At 38.9% G+C, this 22,319-nt stretch overlaps 1 protein-coding gene across 1 annotated transcript in view; it reads left to right on the top strand.

Annotated features, from left to right (window-relative positions):
* Positions 1 to 22,319, top strand: part of XK (X-linked Kx blood group) — a 50,561-nt gene that overhangs the window by 5,994 nt on the left and 22,248 nt on the right. Inside the window, exon 2 of the mRNA XM_008064586.1 lies at positions 2,875 to 3,137. Coding sequence (XP_008062777.1) covers positions 2,875 to 3,137 — 263 coding nt within the window. The remainder of the gene's footprint in view (positions 1 to 2,874; positions 3,138 to 22,319) is intronic.

The raw sequence follows: 22,319 nt of genomic DNA, 5'->3' as shown, positions 1-22,319 counted from the left end.
GTGTGTAATCTCATCATGTCTGATCAAGCTGTTAGCTGTTTAAAAACTATCTCACAAAATTCCTATTTAATAATCAGCTCTCGAGTCAGTATGAGCCAGCTCAAACATTTCACTGTTTATATTATGTGTGTATTTGTATATATTTTTATATATGTATGATTTTCTTTTTACAAAAGGTAGAGTTTTTTATATGTTCTTTGTAATTTGCTTTTATCGCTTACCAACTATAGTAAAAATATGTATATATTAGTATTTACTCATATATATTTGGGACCACATAACATGTCATTGAATAGATATATTATAATTTATTTTAATTATTCTTTTTTTTCGGGGACCTTTGCAGTATTTCCAGAATTTTGCTATTATAAATAATGCTGTGATTTAAATTTTTTCAATGGTATTTCTTTCTAATTGAGACACTGTAAGAGAAAATACTCATAAACAAAAAATGCTATATAAACATTCGTTTTCATTATTTATTATTGTTTTTACGTTTATGTCTCATTGTCCCAGTTAGATTGTGAACACCTCTAAATGAGGCAGGAGTATTCAGCTGTCTTTGCATTCCCCAAAACACTTAGTAAAGTGAATCTGCATTCATCACATACTTGAAAATAAAAATGATAATCAGTTTATTTTATCTTCTAATCCCTGTTGTGATCACTGGTCCAACAGTGTGAAGTGACTGGGCCTCATAAAATCCTTAGTAATAGATTTGAGTTTTCCCTCAGAGAAAATTCAGTCAGACTAGCTGGGCATGAACTCTTGACCTAAACTTCATTGACATTATTTTCAACTGAACAAACTGGTCCATGCAGTTTTACATGTTTTAATGTAATATATTAAGGTGTTCTTGACCCCAGTGTACAAAATGTAGTAGACAACCTCCTCCTCACCACCACACTGTTATGCATCTTCTTTCTCCCAGAAACAAATGAACAGGGGTAATAATCACAAAATGTGAATATGTCCACTTTGTACTCAACAGAAGGGTTTCTGCATTTCCTCTCTTACCTGAAGCCTATGTTATTATTTCAAATTCTATGTGTATTCTTGTTTCCATAGTCGCCTCAGGGTGAGAGTAGAAGGTCAATGTTATAACATTAACATTCAGTAAAATAGATGAAGCCATAAAATCTTCTGGCAGCATCAGAAGGTTGTTATAAAATTACGTGTTTAGGAAAAAGTCCTGTATTAATGTTTAAACCTAAAGCCATGAGCATTTTTCTTGTTCCTAGCATTTTCCAGCATTTTATTATGAAAAATTTCAAACATACAGATGGAAACTTGAAAGACTTCTACAGTGAACATCTAAGTACCCACCACCTAGATTCCACAACTAATACTTTGTTTCACACATCTATTCATCCATCCATGTGCATATGTGTGTGTGTGTGTGTGTGTGTGTGTGTACATACTTCAAAGTAAATTGCAGACATCCATCAGTATTCTTTTCCCCTTCAGCATCCTCATCATTACTTAGAGGGGAAATCCCAATTTTAAAAGGCAGGTATTCTCTCAGCCTGGAGAGGTCACTGGTTAAGACTCCATCCCTAGGGCAGACTTGAAATTCCATAAATAAGATATACCTGGCGGGCCTCCAGGCGTGATTGACTTTAGCCCTACCCTTTAAGACCTTATAAGAACAGAGAGATAGATAATATGTTGTAGTCTTCCAGTGAAATGCTAGATGGCAAGCTGCCATGTGCTGGGGAATCTCAACTATAGCTTCTGCTTTAACTGGGGTGGTTTGGGCCATCTTTTGGATGTGGAACATTTATGAGAGAGGTTCCCCCAAAACTGGAATTTATTTATTTAAAAAGTATTTATTTTTACATATTTAAATTTGTTACCTTCAAAGTACTCTCAGTTTGATGCAATACATCTTTCGAGATGTTTTGCTCAAAACAGTTTTTGAACCTATTTTGATGCCTTTTAAGGGCTTCTGCTATTTTTTGTTTCACCTCTTCTACATGGGCAAAATGTTTCCCTTTGAGGAATTTTTTTCATCTGGGGAAACAAACAAAAATTATTTGGGGCGAGATTGGGTGAATAGAGAGGGTGGGCCATAGGGGCTGTGCCGTTTTTTTGGTCAAAAACTGCTGAGCACTAAGTGCCATATTGGCACTCGTAAATCACTCATCATGAAATTGGCGAATGCATTGAAAAAAAATGCAGAGAGGAAAAAAAAAAGACTCTTAAAAAAACAAACAAACTCACTGAAGCCAAATGCACCTTCTCACAACAATGCTAGCTGGTACACTGATGTCAATGGGCTCCTAGATCACTTACCTCGTGGAGGAAGCCTGTACTACAAGGGCCTGCCCTCCAAAAATATATATATAATTCCAGTTTTGGGGGGTCCAGCCTTGTACACACACACACACACAGTATTATTACCATCTTTCACAGCAATGTGGCAAAGTAGGTAGGGTTTTTTTGTTTGTTTTGTTTTTTAAAACCTTTATTTGCTTTATAATGGAAGGAAAATGCTCAGGGGGTAAGTGACTTGCCCAGGGTTGTACAGCTGTTATGTGTCAGGAAGAGAAATGGAACATTTTTCTGTGACTCGGGAGTCTGATCCACTTTCCACTTTCAAAGAGGTTTTTATTTGTTTTGTTTTTCACCTCAGTGACCTTTGGTATTGCTTCTCAATTTGATTCTCACTTAATTTCCTTTGGCCTGCTGGAGGGCCTCAAGAGTACTGTGTGCTCAGAACTGGTCCTTGGAGTGCATGATTGAGCGGAATGACTACAGTCCAGAGTAGCCAAGTCCAGGCTTTGAGAATCAAGCTAATTGTAAGCATGATCAGTGCTCAGAGTCAGAATCCTCTATGTGTCTAATTATTATGACTTGCTCATTTGTTTCCAGGTGTTTTGAAGTCTTCTGCATCTACTTTCAGTCAGACCACAATGAAGAGCCTTATGTCAGCATCACCAAGAAGCGGCAGATGCCAAAAAATGGCCTCTCAGAGGAGATTGAGAGGGAGGTCGGCCAGGCAGAAGGCAAGCTATTCACTCACCGATCTGCATTCAGCCGGGCATCGGTGATCCAGGCTTTCCTGGGCTCAGCCCCCCAGCTGACCCTGCAGCTGTATATAAGCGTCATGCAGCAGGAAGTCACTGTTGGAAGAAGTATGTATATATATATTTTTGAGATTTCTGCCTGTATTTAGGGATCTGAATGGGAAGCAAAATTTACAGATTATTTTGCTTCAAGTAAAATTTGTTAATGTGCATTCAATCTTGAATTTGTGTTCTAGTTACTAGACCCGATACTCATTGAGTTCAAATAACATTTATTTTTCTTATGAATCTGCATTTCATGCAGGGCTCAAAAGAAATACTTTAGCTATGTTCCACTGTAGATAAGCTGAGGTGGCTCAAAAACAGGGCCTGTTCACTCACATGTCTTGTTTCTCACATGTCTTAATGCTGGTTGTCATTGGCGGTCTTAGATATGCTCCACTTGATCTCTCCATATGGGCTAGTTTGGGCTTCCTCACAGCATGGTGGCTGCTTAAAAGTGAGAGGAGGCTAGGTGGAAGCCATATTACCGTTGTAATCCAGCCTTTGAAGTCATGGGATAGCACTTCTGTTGACTTTTTCTTTTTTGAAGCCGTCACAGAGTCCTGCCAAGGTTCAAGGGAAGGGGAGGGAAGCAAATTCTGATGTTTTGGGAGGAATAGCAGAGTTTTGGAAAATCATGTGGGGCCAAAAATACCACTGTGGCCATCTTTAGAAAATATATTTTGCAGAGGCTGAAAATATAACTGCCAGAGGCTGGTCCTCTTGAGATTTCACTTCTACCTTTCAGTGCTAATTCTAAATAGTTGGCTTAACAACTTTGTGGTGAATGATGAAACAAGGCCAAAAGCTTGTCTTCTTGAAGTTCAGATAGGTATATTAGCTTTTAAATGAACACAATGTTCTACCCTTTGGGTTATTCTCACATCATCATATTGAGAGCAGTTTGGATTAAAAAGTTTTCCCAAAAAAGTCTATGTGTATCAGACACAAGTAAAACGCTCTCAAATGAGAAGGGGAAATAAATCTTCCCAAATATTAATGTTCTGGGTGAATGAAAACTAAATGTCTGCAAAGTGATTTAAAAGCCTTAAGGTGAAAAATTAACTATTTAAGAAAACAATGAAATCTGAATGGAAGAAACACTTTTATGTATTTCACTCCACTCAGTTCCATTCTTCTTTTGTTCATATTTTAGAATAGCTGTTAAAATGTCTTAAAATTCATGACAGGGTCACAGGATACTTGTGAGTTAGAGCTGTCTCCCTTATCCAGGTTACCGTGAAACAGTCCAAGGAACACTCAGTTGCTATTTCTTGTGGCCAATTAAAGACGAGAGGCAGGGTCTGGAAAAAAAAGGGAGTGTTTAAATTCTAAAACCGGGTTAGAGGAAGATGGGTCAGCATCCTTACTGAAAAACCCACGCCAAGCAACACAAATTCATTCCAGTATTTATATCCAAAATTCATAGCCTTTCACCCACCCGGAGTTCAAAGCCTACATGCAATTTTAGCATGACTCAATATTTACATTAACAATTTCTTATATGTGACCACTGATGTGATTCAGAATTTTCTGGTCATGCTGACAGTTTAGATAACATTTTGTAATTTACAACATGTTTTTACATGATCTTTACAGGAAGGGGCAGGCAATTGCAATATTTGGAAGGAAGGGAAAGTCACAACATTTAAAATGATAGCTATAAATTGTTTAAAAACATAATTGTAGCAATCTCCTATTCCCAAAGCCCTGGCTATAACAGTCCAAAGTCCTCGTATTCATAGTCAGAGGGGAGGTGGTCAATGCCCACTCCAAGCTTTCAGACACACTTCTGCCAGCCTTGGACTGCTCTCCTAATTATTAGGTAATCTGGCTTGTTGGCTGTGTCTTCTTTAGCACCAGCAATTGTTTACTAGATTAAATTGGTCAGTCGGGCAAGGCCATACTGGGAAAGGAGAAGGAGGAGGGATAGGAAAAATGTACACTTTTAAATTTAAATGGCTTTTATGTTCAGCTCAATGTAATTATAAAGAACAGTTTTTTAATACAAGTTTTTAAGTCTTTTCTAAATGACTGTTCTGATACAACCAAAATGGCCTCTTTTCAGCCTATGACAACCTATCCTAAGTAGAGGTCTTAAACTTTGATAAATTAACATTTATATGAAAATGCCTCCCACAACCCCTGATAGACAGTAGATACCCAATAAATAAAGCATCATCTTGGTTCTCTAAAGACTTATTTCTTTTTTCCTTTTTTTTTTTTTTGAGTAAGAATCTCACCTTGTTGCCCAGGCTGGAGTGCAGTGGTATGATCATGGCTTACCACATCCCCAACCTTCTGGGCTCAGACGATTCTTCTGCCACAGCCTCCCAAGTAGGTGGGACTATAGGTGTGCCACCACACCCAGCTAATTTTTTTTATATTTTTAAAATTTTCAGTAGAGACCAGATCTTGCTATGTTGCCGAGCCTGGTCTCAAACTCTGAGGCTCAAGCAATTCTCCTGCCATGGCCTCCTAAAGTGCTAGGATTACAGGCATGAGTCACCATACCTGGCTTCTAAAAACTTATAACTGGAATGGGTTTTGACCAAGGTTAGTTGTCTGCATACCACTATACCTTTTCCCAGTTTATTGTTTTGTTTTGTTTTTCACATGGCTGGGATGCACCAAAAAAACCAGATGTAGTGATAGCCTGTTTGATTTTTAAAAGTAGAATCATTTTTTTTCTTCAAGTTTTTCATAGCAAAGACTACTTTGTTGAAGAGTTGACAAACTATAGCTCATGAGCCTAATCCTGGCACTGCCTATTTTTGTAAGTAAAGTTGTGTTGGAACATAGCCATGCCCTTTAATTTTTGTATTGTCTGTGGCTGTTTAGGGACTACAACAACAGATTTGAGTAGTTGCAATAAAGACCATGCAGACCAAAAGTCTAAAATATAACTATCTTGTTTCTTGCACAGAAAATTTGTCAATCCTTGTTGTAGTTTTTCAGACATACTTCTGTTCAGGAAAAATAAAACCTATCTTGTCTCAAGGGATATCTATGAGATATCCCAAAACTCCTCTAAGAGTTAAATGACAAATCAAATAGATATTTTTAAAAAGGAAGTGGGCATGGTCCTGCTAAAATGACAGATGGCTGCCATTTATGCAGGTCTTGACTAACCCCAATCACTGTCTTAACATATCTGAGGAAGGTTTCTCTTTTCCAGAATGAACAACAGGTCCTTATGAATAGAGCATGGACTAGTGTGTGTCACAGAGGTGAATGTTGGTAGTATCTGTCATGTGGTTAGGAATGCATTAAGTACAAGGGACAAACACCTGACTAAACAGCCCAGAGTTTATTAACCATGGTTAAACAGCCTGTGTTTAACCAGGGTTAAACAGCCCAGAGTTTATTTTATTAATCTAACATGAAATTAAAAGTAGGCAGTTACTGGCATTATTTCAGCTACTTAACAGTAGCAAAGTTGATGTCCCTGTGCATTCATTGGCCTTTTGCTTGGGTTACTACTGCAGCCCAATCATCATAGTGCCATTCAAGAGAGGAAGAAGGGCTGGGAGCTAAGGGAACATATCTTTGTTTATTATATAATTATAGCTTTTCCAGACATTGTCCTAATAGGCTTTAGTTTAGGTCTTATTGACCAGAATTAATCACATGGTCACTTAGCTGCAAGGGATGCTAAGAAAGCTAGGCATAGGAATGCTTGCTACCAATGGCTTAGACTAGTATTCCGTAAACTTCCCTGATGATGATTTGAGTTACCTGGGGGCTTGTTAAATTTATGGATTACCAGGGCTCATCTCTGGAAACTGATTGGCTGGGTCTACGGTAGCAGCCAATGTTATGTCTAAACTTTATTTCTTTTTTTTTTTTTTAAAACAAGGCCTCCAGGCAATTTTATTATCAGCAAAGTTTGAGACCATAGACTAGTCATGACCTGTGTAGGGTTGGACTCACTGCCACCCAGCACAAAACTGTGCTTTCTTAAAAAACAGTGGGGATAATGGATATTGAATAGGCAACTAACAGTATCTGTCACACCATGTAAACACAGTCTAGACCAGTAGAAATGTCTATCCTTTTTTTTTTTTTTGAGTTAGAGTCTCACTCTGTTGGCCAGACTGGAGTGCAGTGGCATGCTCCCGGCCACCGCAGCCTCGACCTGCTGGGCTCTAGCGATCCTTCCACCTCAACCTTCCAAGTAGCCAGAACTACAGGCACACGCTACCACACCCGGCTAATTTTTGATTTATTGTAGAGACGAGGTCTCGCCAAGTTGCCCAGGTGGGTCTCGAACCCGCAGGCTCAGGCTATCCACTCACCTCGGCCTCCCAAAGTGCTAGGATTACAGGCTGAGACACCGAGCCCGGCCATGTCTATCCTTTTGACAGCCTTGGAACCTGACCCCTTTCAGCATTCAAATTGTATAATCTTCCATCTTTCTGTGTTTTTGTGCCCACTGAGAAAACACTGATGGATTTGGCCTTGGCAGAATTTGGCATGAGGGAGAGAAGGTGGAGCCGGCTACATGGTTCCTGAAGAAGTTTTTAAAAACTATAATATAGTTCATATAGTATCAATTTCACCTTTTTAAGTGTACAATTCAGTAGGTTTCAGTATATTCACAATGTTGTGCAATTGTCACAATTATATAATTTTAGAACATTTTCTTTATACTAAAAATAAATCCTATGCCCATTATTAGTCACCCACTTTCCCTGCCCCTGGCAACCACAAATCTACTCTCTGTCTCTATGGATTTGGTTATTGTAAACATTTTATATCAATGGAGTCATACACTATTAGAAAGCTTTCTCATAGTCAGTGAATACTGTATCTATCAGCTTCGGTCTCGGGTGAGTTTGGTCATCCTGAGACTCCCTGAGTCTAGTCAGTTTTTAGCAGGGGCTTGCTCAAATCTCTGGACCTTGGAAGATGGATCAGACTGAAGCACAGGTGAGCACATGAAGGTTACTGTGCTCTTTGAAAGCCCCTGCAACCTGCTATTTGCCTGCCTGGGCCTCACAATGCCCTTCTCTCTTCCACTTATGGTGGTAATGTTGGTAGTAATAATGCCTGTTTCATGAACCCTTGCTTTTTGCTGGCATCATTGCATTTCATTTTCACAGCATTCCTGTGAGGTAGATACTATCATTTCCATCTTATTAAGGAGGGAAATTGTAGTTACAATCTGCCACAGGAGCCAGGATTTGAGATTAGATATGTGTGAATTCATTCATGGATTAAATGAATATTTCTTTTTTTTCCTTTTTATTTTTTGAAATTTTTATTTTTTTATTTTTTAAATTTTATTTTATTTTAAAAATGTGAGGTACTCATCAGGATTAGGTACATAAGTAGTGTACATGCAGGTGAAGCCTCCCACTGGTCCTCACTTTCCCCTAGTGATATTATATGCCCCTCCCTCCTGGGTCCTGAACATTTGTCACGATAGTACTAGCGAGGTATTGGCAGTAGTGGGTCAGTGAGTATTTCTTATCTATGTTCTGTATATTTCAGACCCTGTGCCAGTCTCTGAGGATAAAGTGGTGAATGGAATATAGGTCCCAATCCTCTTGGAATAGGACATACAAGCAAAAAACAAAAAATTGATTATATTTATTTCAAATACTCCTGAAAAGTGAAAGTGAAAGGGCTTATGTGAGGGTATATTGTGGGAATCTAACTGAATCTAGAAGAGGAGGAAAATATTCCGGAATTCTGTTTAAACTGAAAACTGGTATCTTAGGAGGAGAAGCAATGTGAAGGAAAAGAAAAAAAAAAAGCATCCCAGAATTTCAAGCTTTATTCCAGAGGCAATGGGAAGGCACTGATGAGTTTTAAGCAACACAGTGTCATGATAAGATTTAGTATTAGAAGCTGATTACTCAGGAAAATGATTTGGAAGGGAGTAAGGTCTGGAGAAACAAGGCCAGGAAGTGCACTGTCACAGTTGTCAAGGTGAGAATGATTTTGGCTTGGACTGGAATAGTAAGAGTGGATTGTTGGAGCAATATTAAGGATGCAGAAGTGGAACAGTTTGATGATTGACTGGATATGAAGGTGAAGCAGAGGAAGATAGCAACAGTGGTTCCCAGGTTCCTAATATGGGCAGTTGTGGCCATGGATCTTCATTTGTCTTGATACAGTACTCTGGAGAAGGAACAGGATTGTGGGTGTATATTTTTTTGCTTTCTCTTTCAGCCTTTAAAAAAATGCACATGTTTTAAAGATTTGATTTAACTCATGAGACAGCAGGCAAATGTTTAAAACAGCTCAAAGGAGAATCTAAAATACCAACTAGGAATATTGAACTGAAGATGTAAATAGAAGTAAATCTGGTTTTATTATAATTTAGGGGGGGCAGTTGGACCTCTGCTGTACTAGACATTGAGCATGTCCCTCAGTGATGCACAACCTGCAGAGAGATGGAAATGAGCTCCCAGGCTATGAAAAGCTAGAATCGGAGAACCTGGAGTGCTATCCTGAAAACAAGACAATGTTTCCATTGAAACTCATTTTTTTTCTAGAATGTTAAAGTCAAGTACAAAGTTAAAGTTACCTCAGAAAGAGCATATAATTATTAAGGTGACCAGATTCCTGTCACAGACCTTTCTAGGTCAAGGCCTGATCAGGGCCCAGTGGACACTGATAACATCACAAAGTCTAGGATGTCACAAAGGTTCCCTGACAAATGAGGGACTGGAGCACAGGGATACAGTGGGTTGGATTAACCACACATATCTTGAGAGACTCACACCAGTGGGAAAATTAGTCAGGGTGATTGAGGCAATACACACCAAGACAATGTGAGGGCAGACATGAGCCTTAGGAAGGAGATTCTTTACTGCTCCATAATATCCTAGCTGCAGTTCCCTGTTAACTGTATGTACCGCTACTTGCAAAGGGATTACTATGCCCAGGACCTTAGCTCATCCACTACTGTTTTCCTTGCTGGTGTTCTTGAATATCTGATGGCCAACATCCTGGAGATAGCAGACAAAGAGGCCCACAAAAAACACAGGGTGCCCATCACCCCAGAACAAGTGGAGAGAGCAGTAGACAGTAACTAGCAGCTGAGCTGCCTCTTTGAGGATAACAGCAAATTTCAGGTTGATGAGGTGCACCAGCCCAGTAAGAAGGAGTGATGCCTGGATTTCAGAGAACTTCATCAACAGCTCCATCCAGCTGCCAAAATTCCCATAGATGAGAGACCCTGGTCTGCCACCATCAGTTCATGCTGTTAAAATATTTAATCCCTGACAGTGCTCCTGACTCCTCTCAATTTCTGTGACTTTGGGTTGGAAATATCTGTCAGACAATCAGGAGGAGCTATCCCATAAAGGACTGGAGGCGTAGAAAGTGTGGTCACTAGAGTGTTTGAATCAGTGATTTCAAAGGGGCAATTTCCAGTGGTGACAGTGTGGGCAGCGGCCCTGGTGGGAGGAGCTGGCAGGGGTAGAGGGAAAGAAGCTTCCTCATTGACTCTGAGCAGGAAGGCCTCGTGAGGCCAGGGAGTTGGTTAGGGGCTTCTTATGCATGTTGAATTTTCAGTGTAATGCTGGAAACTAATGTGGAACTGAAGACTGACTGAAGTGAGGAAGGCTTGATTCATGATGGGGAAGGTCTACAGTCAAAGGGTGTTGGCAACAGGGGTGGGTGGAGCGGGAGCTCACTGGCTGCCATGAACTTCATGGGACAGGGACTTTACATGGAGATGGAGGAGTGATGGGGAAACCATAAGGAAAAATACAAAAAAGGAATTATGGTCAGGTTGATTTCATTTCTTATTTCTTTATACTCTACCTCATTCCAAAAGAGGACTTGTGACAAGGATTAGTAGCTAGTGCTGTGACACTTTGTGTGTAATATACCTTTCTTTCCTCTTGTGGGCACTGATAAATTAAGTAGTTAATATAATATTAAAGCTGTCTTGCCTCAGAAATGCAGTTCAATCAGTTGTTAATGATTGCTCAATATTACTGAACTTATTTATGAAGGTATTTCATTATAAACATAATTATCAATCACATTCTCAGGTGAATCATCTAACCTGTCTATGATAGTGTATTGCATAGAACAACATAGAACTATCAGGAGCCGAATACATGTCTCTTTGCCATGAGTGTCCACATTTAAGGTTTTCACTGTTCAACAGAGTCGGAGAGCCGCGGCTCAAAATCCCAGTTAACTACTTTCTGGCCAGCTGAGTCTTGGACACTCATCTACATTCCCATGTCACTTAATGATGGGGATACATTCTGAGAAATATATTGTTAGGCCATTTCATCATTGTGTGAACATCCTACAGAGTAGTTAAACAAAGCTAGATGGTATAGCCTACTATATACCTCGGCTATATGGTGTAACTTATTGCTTCTAGGCTACAAACATGTATAGCATGTTACTGTATTGAATACTGAAGGCAATTATAACACAATGGTAAGCATTTGTGTCTCAACATAGAAGAGATATAGTAAAATATGGTATTATAATCTTATGAGTCCACCATCATAAATGTGGTCCTTTGATCAAAACACTGTTATGTGACACATAATTGCATTTCTTCTGAGATTTCCTTATGTGTAAAATGAAGGTAATAAGAATCCCTTCATCTTTGGTGTTTACAAGGATTAAGTCCACTAGTACCTGTAAACTGCTGCTTCACACAGTGCACAGGGTAGTCCAAAATAAGCAGCAGCATCTCTCTCCTTCCCTGACACCAGATGCACAGGCGTGCTTCCCCAAGGTGAAGGTGTAGCTGGTCCTGGTTCTCAGGTGACTGCTGGGTCCTTGAGCCACTGGCTGTGAGAATCACAGCCTGCTGAACCTTGTGGAGAGGCAGGAGAGTGCCAGGCAGAGGAAGAAGACAGGCAGAGGGATGGCCAGGCGGTCCTCACTCTGGTTTCCTCTCTGCTCCACCTGCCTGGTGACTCATTTTCTCTCTGCCTCTGTTTAAGCAAAAGGACCCTTGACCTTTATCTATTTCATAGGCATATCCTGAGAATGAAGGAAATAGTGTCATGGTTGTGCTAAAAGCTTCCTGGAAGTTGTGTTTGTCTAAATCCAAGAAGCCTTTGTTGCCACATCATTCCCATTGAACCTCATATTTACAGATACCTCATCATCAAGATGCCTACCCCACCCATGTGTGAAGCACTCCAAGCCCTAGCCAAGGTCTTCCCCTTCTGTGCATTTGAGCAGCAAACAGGCCTTTCCCCAGCAACTGCAGGTGGAGAGTCGCCTTCAGCTGATCACATGATGGTGACATCATCCCCTCCCCTCCCTGAGATGAAGCATCTTTGTGTCTAGGTTTTCTCATAGTTTAGTGACTATTGGTCAAAAGTGAGTGCCTCTAGGATGGGTGATGGCAAGGAATTGATCACTACCCTCAAATCTTGGCAAGTTCGTTAAATGGCTGTCTGATGTTTAAAACTTTATTTTACTCATGGCTGTGGCTTATTGTAGCACCAACATAATTTCCTGTATATTTCACTGGAATGCATATCTGAGGAATACATTCAAGGCAGGAGAAGGTGAAGTAGGTGGGTAAACTATGGTGGGTTAGCACTTCTGTGTGGTCAGGTGGTCACCTTATAGTCCGTACAGTGGTCAATACTACGGTCACTATGACCTTGTAAGAGCCCAGGATTCTTGGGCTCTTTCAGACTCTCAGTTTGGTGTCTGAGGTGGAACATAGAGGTTGACCTTGAGTGACCCCGTCGGCAAACTCTGTGAAGAGTCAAGGGGTATGGGAGGGTGAGCAGGAGACTTCTATCCCTTTAAGAATTGTGCTCAGCTGTGCTTGTGTCACAGAAAACATGGGCACCACCCATGGGCAACACAGTATCAGGTAAATTCAGCACCCTGCCAAATCCCCCTTCCACGTATGCAAAGAATCCTACATTCAGGGGAGGAAGGGAGGCAGAGAGAGCGTCACTGCCCCAGGGAAGGCATGAGCCCATTCACGTTTAGGCCTTTTGTGCATTGCAAAAAGGTAAAAGGGAGCATGTTGAGAAATGATTCCCTCTAGCTTGGGCCTGGTGGAGAGGATAGCATGGGTGGTCAGTGTCTTATTAGGAGTGGGAAAGCTAAAACCTGAGTGAGCAAAGACAAAGACTGAGGAGGCTGTGGCTGCCAACCAGCCCTGTGATCATCAGTAGTGTCAGGGCAGGGCAGAGTCACTGTGGCAGAAAACATCATGAGTGAGAAGAGACAAGCCCAGGAGTGGAGCCTGCAAGGAACTTGGAGAGTAAAGTCAGCTTGGTGTTGGCATGAACTCAATGCCTGGTTACCAGGCTGGCTTTCTTGAGAAATCAAAATGGGGGTATATGTTATTACTGTCATAGGAAGGACTAACTGCTTCTCCACGAAGACTGGGCCTCTGGTTTGCCACAGTCCTCACTCCTCCATATGAAGTCCCATGTCTGACCCACTTCATTTATTTATAATTGGCCACTCTAGATACTTGAGTTTGTTACTCTCACTATAAATTAATTCTAGGTCTGTGGTGTTCAGAAGAGTCAATCTTATCTAATGAAGTAGTATGATGTGTGGTGCTTCTCAAAATATCTTTTATGTAGGGCCAGTATTAGCAAATTTTGTTGTTTTTCTTGTTTTAACTCATTGTGAAAAGATGTGGTTGTATTAGTAGTTGGCCACTCATATTTAACTTATCACTGGAGTTTAACGCCTGGACTGGTATGTACCCCATTCAGCAAGATTATTGATGCTTGTTCAACAAATGAGCCTACTCCTTTATATGTTGTGGCCAAACCAAATGTTATAAATGTTTCTAAATGCTAACTCTCAATTTTCATACTTGTAGCTGACCAGTAACAAATAGTTCATCAACCAGTACCAGTCCTTAAAGCACAGTTTGAGTGGATTGGGATAATGAATTTATTTTGTTTATGGGTATGACTTTAAATCTAATGAAAGGCAGTAAACAAAACCTGTATTTGGTATTGTTTCTGCTTCAAAGTCTTCTTGAAAACAAATTTGTTCTTCTTATATATAGGACTTTAGAATAACATTGATGAAAACATTGCTTAAGTACTTCTGTTAAAGCAAAAGCTATTAAGGAAACCAGTTAGTCACAGAGGGGCATGTTAGATTCCACAGTTGTGAGAATTTTCAGTTCTGAAATGTAGGATGAATCAACGTTTGTATACCTAACCCTGAATTGTACCCCACATCTTTATAATTAAAAAAAAAAAAAAAGAATTCACCAACTCAACTGCAGGGGGGAGTCTTCACGAAAAGGAGAGGCAAATAGTGAAAGGAAAGGCAGGAGAACCTGGTTTTGGTCTCCTACAGTGTAGTTTACTTGTGGATCCATCAGCTTCTATGATTATAAAATGAAGAAGATGGAAAAGTTATTTTAAAGGTCTGCTCAAAGTGTACAATGACCAGACTATAATCTTCAAGGATTTTTTTGAGGGTCACCATAGCTGAGGCCACTGAGGCCCAGTGATGGTAGTTAACTCTCACAAGGTCACATGGCAAGTGGGCAGCACAGTGGAATGACAGCCTGGCCCTCCTTACCTGTTGTTGAGGCTTTTTCTATCCTCCTATCCTGAAACAAAGGTCTCAAAAGAGAAAATGTTTAATGCTCTCCTCTGGGAAAATGAAGCTAAGTCTTCAATACAGAGGTGTTGAGGTCCCTTGAATTTCTAGAAAAGCACTCAAGAACTTGTGAGCTCTCACTCTTAATAGTGAGGCTTGACAACAACACTCTCACTCAACAACTCACTCTCAAGAACTTTCACTTGTGTTTTATTTGGAGAAAGACCAGACAATTTGGGAGAAAAGGATATATTTCATAGTACAGACCTTTGTACTTTGCAAGCCCAGGTCTTGTTCTACTGAACATCGTGTTAAACTATGTCATGAACACAAATGCTTCCCAGTTAAGGTGTTCTGGAATGTCTGACTCTCTCCACTGGCATCATCCTAAATGTGTTTATGTAATGAATTGAGAAACCTGTGCCAAGACCCTATTCTTTGAAGAACTTGAGGTACTGACCTTTTCACAGGGCTCTGAGATGTCCTTTTTTGTTGAAGACAAAATATTCACCCTGTTGCTGATTGTACAGCCTTTGGGGAACTATCAGTGTAATTCAAAATCTATATGGAGATAACAGAGACTTAAAATGTTTGTGACTCACTTATAACTTATGATCACATTCACAAGTAAAAAGTCTAGTGGGAGTACATAACAAGCATAATACAACTGAAGAGGAATTTTTTTTGTTGACATACAAAATAAAATAATAAAGCCAATATTTTAAAAAGAATTTTGGACAAAATATTTGCAAGCATAATAATTAAGCTTATTTTTTTTGTCTTTATTTTTTTGAGCTGGATTCTCACTCTTGTCACTCAGGCTGTAGTGCAGCGGCACACTTATGGCCACCACAACCTCGACCTGCTGGGCTTAGGCGATCCTTCCGCTTCAGCCTTCCAAATAACTGGCACTACAGACGCTTGTCACTACGCCTGGCTAGTTTTTGTGATTTATTGTAGAGACGAGGTCTCACCAAGTTGCCCAGGTTGGGCTCAGGCAATTCTCTCACCTCAGCCTCCCAAAGTGCTGGGATTACAGGCTGAGCCACCGTGCCCAGCCAAGCTTATTTTCAAAGAAGTCTAGAGTATATTCTAGACATCTATATTTTGATAAACCTCTATAGAAAAGTTTGATGTGCATTCTCAATTGAAAAGCACTGATGGAAGATGCTAGATAAAATTTTAAAAGGAAGGTGGTGACCAAATGTTTTTAGAAATTTACTGAAATGATAACTGATATCACTATAATTTTGCTACCTAATATCATGAGAGAAAGCACCAGCAGGACTCTGATACTTAGAAACATATAGAAAGTGAGGGCACTGACAGATCTCTAGGAACTTCCCATACAACCTAGAACTTTTGAAGCATTGACATTAATAAAATTTTTTCTATTCAAATTTAATCTAGGGAAGGTTGAACAACTCTTTTAATTTTATTTTTTTCCACACAACTCATCAATACTAACAGCGAACAAAGCTAATTTTATCTAACATCTCTCTTTTTATAAGTTGAAAGAACAAGTCTTTTTTTTATTTTCTAGAAACTCTCTGGAAAATCTGAAAGACAAACCTAAATGTAAACTATTTTAAAGTTTTATTTTATTTCATTTTTAATTTTTGATTTGATTTTGAAAGGCAAAATTGAAAATTTGCCAGGAAATTTGAGAATTAAGATAAAATCAAAGTGCCTGAGTAGATGAATGTTGTAGCTTGGCTACCAATTAACATGACAGTGCAATCTTTATATACATACAAACGTTCTTAATATGTTCATAAATGCAGAATTTATGTTATTTCTTTTATTTTAAAGAGACTAACCAAAGGCGTACTAAAGTCAGGGGAAAAAAGGGTTATTGTGGTAAGGTATAGATTCTCTGCTATTTGGGTAGGAATACATAGGTGATGTGGTAGGCTGAAAAATTACTCCCAAAGATATTCAGGTTCTGATTTCTGAAACATGAATATTACCGTATATGGCAAAAGTTACTTTGCAGATAAAGAGATTGAGATGCAGAGATTATTGTGGATTACCCAGGTAGTCCTGTTTCAAGTGTCCTTATAAGGGAGAGTCAGCAGCAGGTTTGATTACAGAGGAAAAAGACAATGTGAGGACTGAAACAAGATGCTACCCTGCTGGCTTTGAAGATGAAGTAAGGGGACAGGAGCCAAGGAGTGCAGTTATAGAAGCTGGAAAAGGCAAGGAAATGGATTCTGCCCTGAATCCTCTGGAGGGAGCATGGTCCTGTTGAGGCCTTGATCATAGCCCATGAAACTGATTTCAGACTTCTGGTTTCCAGAAGTGTGAGAGAATAAAAGTGTGTTGTTTTAAGCTATCATGTTTGTGGTAATGTGTTATAGAAATAGAAAACTAATACAGGCCAAGAGTAATCTTTATATAACCTCTTACTAAGAGCAGATCAATACTCCAGGAACACTTTCTCATTTTCACAGAAAACAAACTAAAGTCTAGGTTTGTTTCAATGAAATATTTGATTCTGAAGAACCCACTATCTCTTTTGGACAGTCTCATAAATAAACCAATCAAAATGGAGACAGACTTGGCAAAATTATGTTCCTTTTCAGATTGTCTGTCTGCCTGCAGCTTTTTTTAATTCATTTAGGTTTTGTCCTTCACCATTCTTTTTCTTTTCCATCCTAGAATAGCAAGTCATTTTACTTTAGGACAGAAATATACTTTTTTTTACCCTCAATTTAAAAAATTTCATTATCTTGAGATTCTAAGTGGTCTCAGTTACATATATTAATTATAACTTTTAAGCATTTATATGTGAACTTCTGTCTTTTTAATAGCCCAGCAGATCTCATGACTACACCTAAGCCAACTTTATTCAGTCACATACTTCCTTTATTCAGTTTCATAATGTGGAAGAAATGAACGTGTTCATTTACAGACACAAAGAGATAGACTATCTTTGTAACATGTACAACAAGAAGCAAAAATGTATAAACTAAAATTATGCTTACTAATTAATTTTTCAGTATTCTATCTTACTTAGAAATGATCTAGAAAGCCAATAAATATCCACAATATTCAGCTGTCTAAAGATTTTGAAAATGCTCTTCAAGGTAACATACTAAAAAACCTCATTAGTGTGGAAATATAAGTTTATCAAAACAATGATTCAATTTACTAAAAAAATAAATTTAGTTTTTTATAATTTTAAATATTTAATAAGAGTAATTCTAATTCATTTGATCAGAAAGCTATATAACTTTAGGAAAAACATACCTAAGTAACTTGAAAATATATACTTGTAACACTGATAGATCAGAGATGTTTACATTAAACTCAAACCCTTAAACTAGTCTTATTTGCCAAAGATTTACATAAAGTATATAAACCTGAATTCTTAAAATGGATATCTTTTTTTTCCTCATTAAACTTTGTTTACATTAGTCTCGAAATTCTGTGACAGATTTTTGGTCAAGTTGTTTCCATTAAAAAGTACTGATTTCAAAAACTAATAACTTAAAACTACCACATGCAAAAACAAACAAAAAACAAACAAACAAAACCCAAAGTGCTCCATAAAACATTGTTCTTTCTTTCTGAAGGTTTTATGATGTATTGTTATCATTATCCAGTCTTTAAGTTAAACTTAAATGGCCACTTGAAACAACAGTTCTGAGACCATTCTTTCACCACTAATAAAGAGCGGGGTGGCAGGTATTAAGGGTAATATTTATTTAGCCTTCTGAGCGTACTGGGCCAACTTGGTAACTTTGCCAGATCCTTCAGCCTTCTTGTCCACTGCTTTGATGACACCCACAGAAACTGTCTCATATTATGGACAGCAAAACAGACCAGAGGAGGATAGCCAGAGAAGCTCTCCATATACATGAGCTCCCTAGGAACCATACCAATGATGATAGCATCACCAGACTTCAAGAATTTAGGGCCATCTTCCAGCTTCTTACCAGAATGGTGATCAATCTTTTCTTTCAGCTCTGCAAACTTGCAAGCAGTGTGAGCTGTGTGACAATCCAGGGTAGAGGCATAGCCAGCACTGATTTTACCTGGATGGTTCACGTGGGCAGTGAAGCCAGCTGCTTCCATTTTTACTGTCACTAACAACATTGTCACGACAAACTTCTTTGACAACGCAATCTTGATGTTGAAGCGCACATTATCCCCAAGAAGAGTTTCACTCAAAGCTTCGTGGTGCATTTCAACAGACTTTACTTTGATTGTAATACTGATTAAAGCAAAAGTGACCACCACCATGTTGGGTTTGAAAACACCATTCTGCACTTGGCTTATAGGAACAGTACCAATATCATCAATTTTGTAGACATCCTGGAGAGGCAGACACAAGGGCTTGTCAGTTGGACGAGTTGGTGGGAGGATGTAGTCCAGAGCTTCAAGCAATGTAGTTCCACTGCCATTACCGTTTTTATGAATACATCTTCCATTCCTTGAACCAAGGCATGTTAGCACTTCGCTCCAGCAAGTTGTTACCATTACAATCAGAAACTGGCATAAATGCTACTGTGTTGGGGTTGTAGTCAATTTTCTTAATGTAAGTGCTAACTTTCCTTAACAATTTCCTCATCTCTTCTGGCTATAGGGTGGTTCAATGAAATTCACTTTGTTAACACTGACAATTAGTTTCATACTCAGTGTATAGGCCAGAAGAGCATGCTCACGGGCCCATCCTTAGAGATACCAGTTTCACATTCACCAACACCAGCAGCAATAATCAGGATAGCACAGTCAGCCTGAGATGTGCTTGTAATCGTGTTTTTGATGAAGTCTCTGTGTCCTGGGGCATCAATGATAGTGATGTAGTACTTGTCGGTTTCAAAGTTCTACAGGGAGATATCATTGGTGATACCATGTTCACATTCAGTTTTCAGTTTATCCAAAACCCAGGCATCCTTGAAGGAGAGCTTTCCCGTCTTAGCAGCCTCCTTCTCAATGTTTTCAAAGGTTTTTTGTTGATACCACCATATTTGTAGATCAGATGGTCAGTACAGGTGGACGTGTCCAAGTCTATATGTCCAATGATGACAATGTTGATATGAGTCTTTTTCTTTCGGCTTTTAGGGGTAGTTTTCATGACACTTGTGCTCTGGTGGCAAACCCATTGCAAAAAAAGTGAGAACATATGTTTAAGATAGCACATGTAAAGTATCAGTAGTTCAATTTCTGTATTTTAAGAAGTTTTAGTTATAGTCAATTTATATAAGCAATTGTTTGCCTATATATGGCAATCAGAAGAGAGCTCCTATAATTTAAGAGACTTTATAATTTTATATATTAATATTATACAGAGGTAGAAAAACATTACATACTCACATAATCAGAGGTGAGGGCATGTTTGCTTTACAGAAACATAGTCATACAGACACAGAGAAATAGCATTTGTAACTTCAGTTCTACAATTTCAGGCACAAGTCAACACAAAATTAGAAAATCTCTCTAGTCCAGATTTTTAATATCTTTTTTCCTCCCAAAGGGCATACAATTCTAACAAACAAAAAGACTGACAAACCAGATTCTCTTTTACCTCTCATTCAGTGGGGACTGGATTTCTGTAAACCATGAATACATTTAGAAAGATCTCCAGATGGTCAGACCCTAAAATCAAATTTCCAACCATTTCTGCCAACAATGGGGAATAACTTAATGGTCATAACTGAACCAAAACAAAACAGAAATACAAAATTAGTAGAGAGATTATTTAAAATTAGAAAACGAGAGTTTCAGCAAAGTTTTTTTGGTGCTCTGGGTTCACCAATGAGAGCTAAGAAAGACTCGCCTGGGCTTTAATTGCACATGACGTGTACCACAGAGAATTTGAAGATTTAATGTGGAGGTAGGAGTGAAAGTTTAGCCTGGAGAGCTAAATAGACCTATATCAGGCTCTTGGATACTCTGAACCACATTTCTATACAGCTGTGGTGAAAGGTTCTGTACACGTTGTCAATATTCTACCTCAAGCATATGTTCCGGCATGCACTGCAGTATTTTTCTTCCTTCCTGCCTCAGTACTTTCTCCTTCGTCAGGGAATGTAGCTCAAGTATTGATGAGAAATGTGGATGCTAACACCATTGACCCCCAAACTAAGGGAGGTGGTAGTTAATAGATAAGGCCTCAACCTCTCTGCCCTTTAGATGGATAATTTTGGGTACAAGCTACACAGTTCTTTGTAAATCTTCAGCGGGAATGAGCCCCATTTGCCGCAACAGTAACCAGCTTAATAATGTAGTCTTTATTAGCCTTGCTTTTTTCCCTGTCTCACTTCATACCCAACTCCTTTATTCTTCCTAGGTTTACCTCCCAAGTGAACTACCTGCACCCAAATACTTGTTTTAGGCTCTGCTATTTGAAAATAATCTGAATAGAGATGATAATTTGAGTCACAGCAGGCCAAGCATATACAGCTGTGGAATAGGCAGCTAGGTTCATCCATGGACAAGTTCTGTCACATAGAGGCTGTGAAAGAATTGAGGATTATGTGTGTTTGAGTTTTGCACAAGAAAATTAATGAGATTTTGCACCAAGGATTCTTAGCTGGGTCGGGGGTGGAGAATAGGGGTCTGTTTGGTTGGAGGGCTTGATAAGAATTTTTTAAAAAACAGTTGTAGTGGGTCTTAGACAAACAAGTTGGATGGATAGAAAGCATAGGGTGTTTGAATCAGTGATTTCAGAGGTGTTTATTGTCTCTTGGATTACTAGGAAAGCACTGTTAATAACTCACTCCCACTGTTTCTCTTCTGTTGTATTTGGGGAAAGGCTGAATAGCCTTGAATTCATAGGTCTAGTTTTATAATACAGTTCTTTGAACTTTGGTAACCTGACACAATCATCTTTGATTTGACTAGGTCACTGCCCAGAGACCTATCTTGGCCAGACATGTTGGCTAGCTTCTGAAAAAACCTTACTTAACGTGTTGCCTGTTTTCAGGACCAACTGTATTTTCTGACCTGAAGATAATAGCTTTAATTCATACATCCTTAAAGGCATATTTAGAGGGTGGAGTTGAAAGATAACTTTTTATGTTTGTGTGTAGTGCTTTACATGATATATGCTTATAAATTTCTGCCGCAATATCATCACAATTTTTTTGCATGTGTGTACACCCATGTACACACACATATACATATAAAACTTCAAAAAGTATGAAGGGAATTACACTTAAATGTCAATTAGTTGTTGTCTTGAAATAGTGGGAAGATGGATGATTTCTTCTTTCCATTTATCTATGTTTTTCATACTTCCATAATGAATGTAAGTTTTTGTTGGGGCAAGGGGGTGATTACGCATGAGCTACTGGAGTGGCTGTGGGTCTTTGTCTTACTGGTTTATGCATCCTCAGTTCCAACACATGTTGATGCTCAATGTGTGGTCAGTGACTGGCGAAAAGAAAAGTAACTGCTATTGTATAAGGTGTTTCTGTGAGTTAGACAGGGCAGTTGTATTAATCTTATTCTCAAAGATGTGAGAAACCTCAGGTATTATTTAAGGTATTTTAATTGCAAGTGATAGAAGACTCAACTAAAAGTGGCTTAAAATTGAAAAAATGTATTACCTCATATAATAAGTTCAGAGGCAGAGTTATTCCATGATTGATTGATTTACTGACACAAGAGTGTCAACAAGGACCCAGGCACTTCCCATTTTTTTGGTCTGTCTTCTTTTTTTTTTTTGAGTTGGAGTCTCACTCTGTCGCCCAG

This window comes from Carlito syrichta, unplaced genomic scaffold (genome assembly GCF_000164805.1).
Source record: "Carlito syrichta isolate Samal-C Ts95f unplaced genomic scaffold, Tarsius_syrichta-2.0.1 Scaffold101913, whole genome shotgun sequence".
NCBI lineage: Eukaryota > Metazoa > Chordata > Mammalia > Primates > Tarsiidae > Carlito > Carlito syrichta.
This window is presented reverse-complemented; position numbering and strand designations above follow the sequence as displayed.